We start from the raw sequence: 4187 nt of genomic DNA, 5'->3' as shown, positions 1-4187 counted from the left end.
CCCACTTTTATTTTCGCTCTCTCCGTTGCCTGCAAACACGTCTCTTTTATTTGAGTGCAACAGGTTTGCATTAAAAAAAAATCCCAATGATTTTGAAGAAAGAAAAGCAACCCCAACGGTTTTGTAGGGAAAGCCTATCCGTGCATGCTGATCCAACCGCCTGGCGTAATTTATTTTTGCAATTACTATAAATTTGGCGCTGTGTGTTGCATTGCCTTGCATTGCTTCTTTTTACGCGATTGCTGCTGTTCTTATTAATTCCTATTTCGCCCTGGCTCCCTCCGATTGCAAAACAGGGACGCGCAGCCAGAAAGCTCCCCACTGCGCCCGCCCCTGTTTTCTGTGGAAATCTTCTCCTAAGCAGGAACTGCTGCTGCTGCTGCTGCTGCTGCTGCTGGGAAAAATAAACCGAAACTCGCTTCTTCTTTTTTAAGGGGGGGTGGAAAAGAAAAAACAAACACGCAATTCTTTGAAGCAGCAAAAAACAGCCGCGCAAGAGCAAAGCGCCTCCTTCGGACTTTTCCTAGTTGCAACATTTCTCCTCCCCCACGTGGTGGCTCCTGCGCGCCTCCGCCAATCCGGGGGCTCCCGGAACCGACCTTTGTGGCTCGAGAGCCAATCAGAAGGAGGAAAGGACCAATTCGAGCCCCGCCCCTCCTGGGGAGGTTATAAAAAGCGCCGTCAGCTGCTCTGGCCGAGTCAGAATCCGATCCGCCGCCGAAGCAGCGTCTGTGCTGGACTGGATCTTAATTTCTCTTTTTGTGCATTGTTATTTTTCCTCCACCACTTTGGAAATCGCCTTGTCCTTCCGCTGGGATTTATTCGCAGGACCTTCTGGATTTTCTGGCTTGTGGGGAAACGTTGCTTTGCTGGAAGAAAGGAAGGAAAGGAAGAAAAAACCCACCCATTTTTCTGGCATTACCTGGACTGGTTTTTCCCCCCTTTTGCGCCACTGTGGATTATAATTGCAACATGACTCTGGAAGAGCTGGTGTCTTGCGATAACACGGAAAACAAGTAAGTTTGTGTTTGGGGGGGGGGGGGGAGTGGAGTGGAAGTTTCTGCTCTGGATTTTTTTTGCTCCTGGTGCCAAAATCTCATTTGTTCTCTCCCTTCTTCTCCCCAAAAGGATGAAGTCAGTAAGTGAAGCTGTGGAGCAGCTCCTGGTGGCCGCCCAGAGGCAGGGGGCCTTGACAGTTGGGGTCTACGAGTCTGCCAAACTCATGAATGTGTAAGTCATTTTTTTATTGCATTTTTTCTGGCTCCAGTAAGTGACTCTTGTGGTTTGTGTGTGTGTTTCAAAAGCAAGGCTTTGTCTGTGCCGCCAGTTTAGTTCAAATTCACAGGGCGTGCGAATCATTGCTTTTTGAAACATACAAGCAACTATATTCATTTATTTTCAGAAATGGATAAATGACGTTGCGGGGGGGGGGGGAGGCAACTTTGATTTGCATCTAGGAAAGCCAAACCTTGCAACAATAAAAAAGTAAAAAACAGAAAACAAAAAGTAACTTACTTATAATATGTAGCTATAGAAATAGATGGAAACAGGTAACTTTTAGTATATACACTTTTGTAACTAAAAAATAAAGCATATAGCTTTTTAATGGGCAACTAAAATGCACATCTTCTTAATAGGTAGCTAAGATTGTGTAGCTTTTTAACAAGTAGCTAAAATAAAATATGTAACATTTTAATAGGTAGATAAAATAGAGAGAGTAACTTTTTAATAGGGGGCTAAAATGAAGCCAAATTTGCAAACAGGCTAAAGGGAGCGGTGGAGGCAGGGAACGGCCCTGGTTTGGGGCTTGGGCTGGAAAGAGCCGCCCTTAACTCTCCTGCCCCTTCCTCTCCTCAGGGACCCGGACAGCGTGGTCCTCTGCCTGCTCGCCATCGATGAAGAAGACGAGGATGACATTGCCCTGCAGATCCACTTCACGCTCATCCAGGCCTTTTGCTGTGACAACGACATCAACATCCTGCGCGTGTCCGGCATGGAGCGGCTGGCGGCCGTGCTGGGAGACGGCTCCCAGGACACCGCAGAGCCACAGGACCTGCATTGCATCCTGGTGACGGTGAGTTGAGCTGGCAGCGCCCACGTGGCCCTGGCGTGCCCGAGTTTTCCTGGGACGGCGCCAGGAGAGGAGCCTCACTAGCTGCACATGTGGGACTCTCCTGGTTGGGAAATGGGGAGGGTGCAGGCCAGCCGGGCACAAGGAGCATCGGGATCAATGGAGTGCCCCTCCGGGGGTGAAGCCAAACTGCTGCGTTAGCACCACCAAAGTGACCCTCTGGGGCACAAGCCTGGGCATTGTTTCTGGTGGTCCACAAGCAGGGGGGAATGCCCAGCCTGCAAGCCTTAGCCTTGCTACAGCAGGGGAGAGATGGGTGCTTTCACGCTGCATCCTGCAGTTTAATAGTGTTTTGTTTCTTAAAAAGAGAAGTTCTGGAGGTGAGAGAAGTTCTGGAGGTGGACAAATGTGAGGGGCAGCTTTTGGGGAGGTCGGCCATCATGTCCTGGCCCTTGGGAGGCCCTTCCTACTATGGGAAGGGGGGGCATATCACCCCAACATGTCTAGGGGGGAAGGGAATAGTTTGTTGTCTCAGCGCCATTTGGGAAACTGACAAGCTCACCTGACTGGCCCAGATCGGAATGTCCTTCCTCCTCCAGGGAGGGGAGGAATTCCTGAAATGTCATTTTTGCTCCTGTGTGTGTGTGTGTGTGTGTGTGTGTGAGAGAGAGAGAGAGAGAGAGCGCGAGCGAGAGAGAGCGCGCACATGCACAGTTTAGCCCAGCCAGATGTGAGCTGTGTAAACAGCACTTCCTGAGCTGCCTTCTGGATTGCAAGATGGGGGCAGAATGCTTTTCTTACTATCTATTTGCCATGTTTATATGCCCTCCAAGAAGATACAGGCCCCTCAAGGTGTCATATGCAGTTCTCCTCCACTCCCTCGCTCAGTCCCCACAACACCCCTGTGAGGTAGGCTAGGCAGAGAGGTATAGTAACTGCCCCCCCCCCCGAGCTCACCCCCTGAGTTTCATAGCCAAATGCAGGGATTTGAACCCTGGTCTCTCCTGGGTCCTTGTATTCTGACATTCTGAAAAGGATCTTGTTTTTGCAACTGGAGGTTTCATGTGTCTTCCCTCCCCGCTCTCTCCCACAGAACCCGCACACGGATTCTTGGAAGACCCAGGGCCTGGCAGAGGTTGCCAGCTACTGCGAAGAGAGCCGCTGCAACAACCAGTGGGTGCCCTATGTCACCCTCCAGGCTCGCTGAGCCGCCCCACAATGCCAGCTTGCCAACTGGGAAAAATAAACCGAGAAGGGAAGAGAAAGCGTTCTCTTTTGTTGTTGTTGTTAAGAAAAAAACTAACCGAAACCACGACTGGCCGCCCCAGCAGAAGCAGAGTGGTGGGTGGTGAGTCAGAGAGAAGAGGCGATGGTGACGTGATCTCGAGGAGGAGGAGGAGGCTGCCTGGTGACCTGCTGACTTGCAAGCTCCTGCGTCAGCTGACTGCTCAGCAGGAGGAGGAAGAGGAAGAGGAGGGCCGCGCCTTCCTTTGTGCTGCCGGGAAAGGGATCTGCTGCCTTGGGGAGGATTGCACAGATGCCCTCTTGCCGAGAGAAAGGCAGACGGAAGCGGAATCCTCAGCGTCTGCGGGACAGCTTTACAAAAAAAAGACAGTTTGCAAATGAACTCCTTTTTTAAAAAATTAAAAAATGAACTGGATGCAGAGAAGTTCTTATTTATCTATTTAAGAGAAAAAACACGCAAAATGACTTTTTTGCACTGAGAGAGAATCAAATACATCTATATATTCTTATATCTGATTTTAAAAGCTGCAATAAAAAAATTTGTTACCTTCTGAAAGTGAAGCGTGACCTGTTTCTTGAATCTGCCATCTCTTTTGCCAACCTGGTGCTGTGCTCAGAGGCTTTTTTGAGCTGCAGGGGTGGGGGGTGTTTGCAGCCTTGGAGCACACCAGCTTTGCAAAGGCAGACTTTTTTCCATCGAGTTGGGAGGGACCCCTGAGGGTCATCTTGCCCAACCCCCAGCAATGCAGTCCTCAACAGGGTCGTGAGGTCATTGCCCTGCAAACAGCTGGTCACCTGAATTCTTTGTGGTTGAACAAAAGACTTCAAAGTAATGCATTGATTGATTGATGTTTGACTTACTATATTTTTT

At 49.7% G+C, this 4187-nt stretch overlaps 1 protein-coding gene across 1 annotated transcript; it reads left to right on the top strand.

The window, feature by feature from the left end:
* The first annotated feature begins 686 nt into the window (after nucleotides 1-686).
* GADD45B (growth arrest and DNA damage inducible beta) lies at nucleotides 687-3872 on the top strand. Its single transcript, XM_081845974.1, has 4 exons — nucleotides 687-1016; nucleotides 1129-1230; nucleotides 1858-2074; nucleotides 3165-3872. The coding sequence occupies exons 1-4, from the start codon at nucleotides 973-975 to the stop codon at nucleotides 3276-3278; spliced, it is 477 nt and encodes a 158-aa protein (XP_081702100.1). The 5' UTR covers nucleotides 687-972; the 3' UTR covers nucleotides 3279-3872.
* The last annotated feature ends 315 nt before the right edge of the window (nucleotides 3873-4187 follow it).

Source organism: Podarcis erhardii (genome assembly GCF_964252035.2).
Source record: "Podarcis erhardii genome assembly, chromosome: 18".
NCBI classification, from domain to species: Eukaryota; Metazoa; Chordata; class Lepidosauria; order Squamata; family Lacertidae; genus Podarcis; species Podarcis erhardii.
Note: the sequence above shows the minus strand (reverse complement) of the source record. Positions and strands in the feature narration are given on the sequence as shown.

What these genes read in the sequence shown, in the direction of transcription:
- GADD45B (XM_081845974.1), top strand. Translation starts at nt 973, where the DNA reads ATGACTCTGGAAGAGCTGGTGTCTTGCGATAACACGGAAAACAA. An exon ending in TGCGATAACACGGAAAACAA is followed by an intron (nt 1,017 to 1,128) that starts GTAAGTTTGTGT and finishes TCTCCCCAAAAG; the next exon opens with GATGAAGTCAGTAAGTGAAG. An exon ending in TCTGCCAAACTCATGAATGT is followed by an intron (nt 1,231 to 1,857) that starts GTAAGTCATTTT and finishes TCCTCTCCTCAG; the next exon opens with GGACCCGGACAGCGTGGTCC.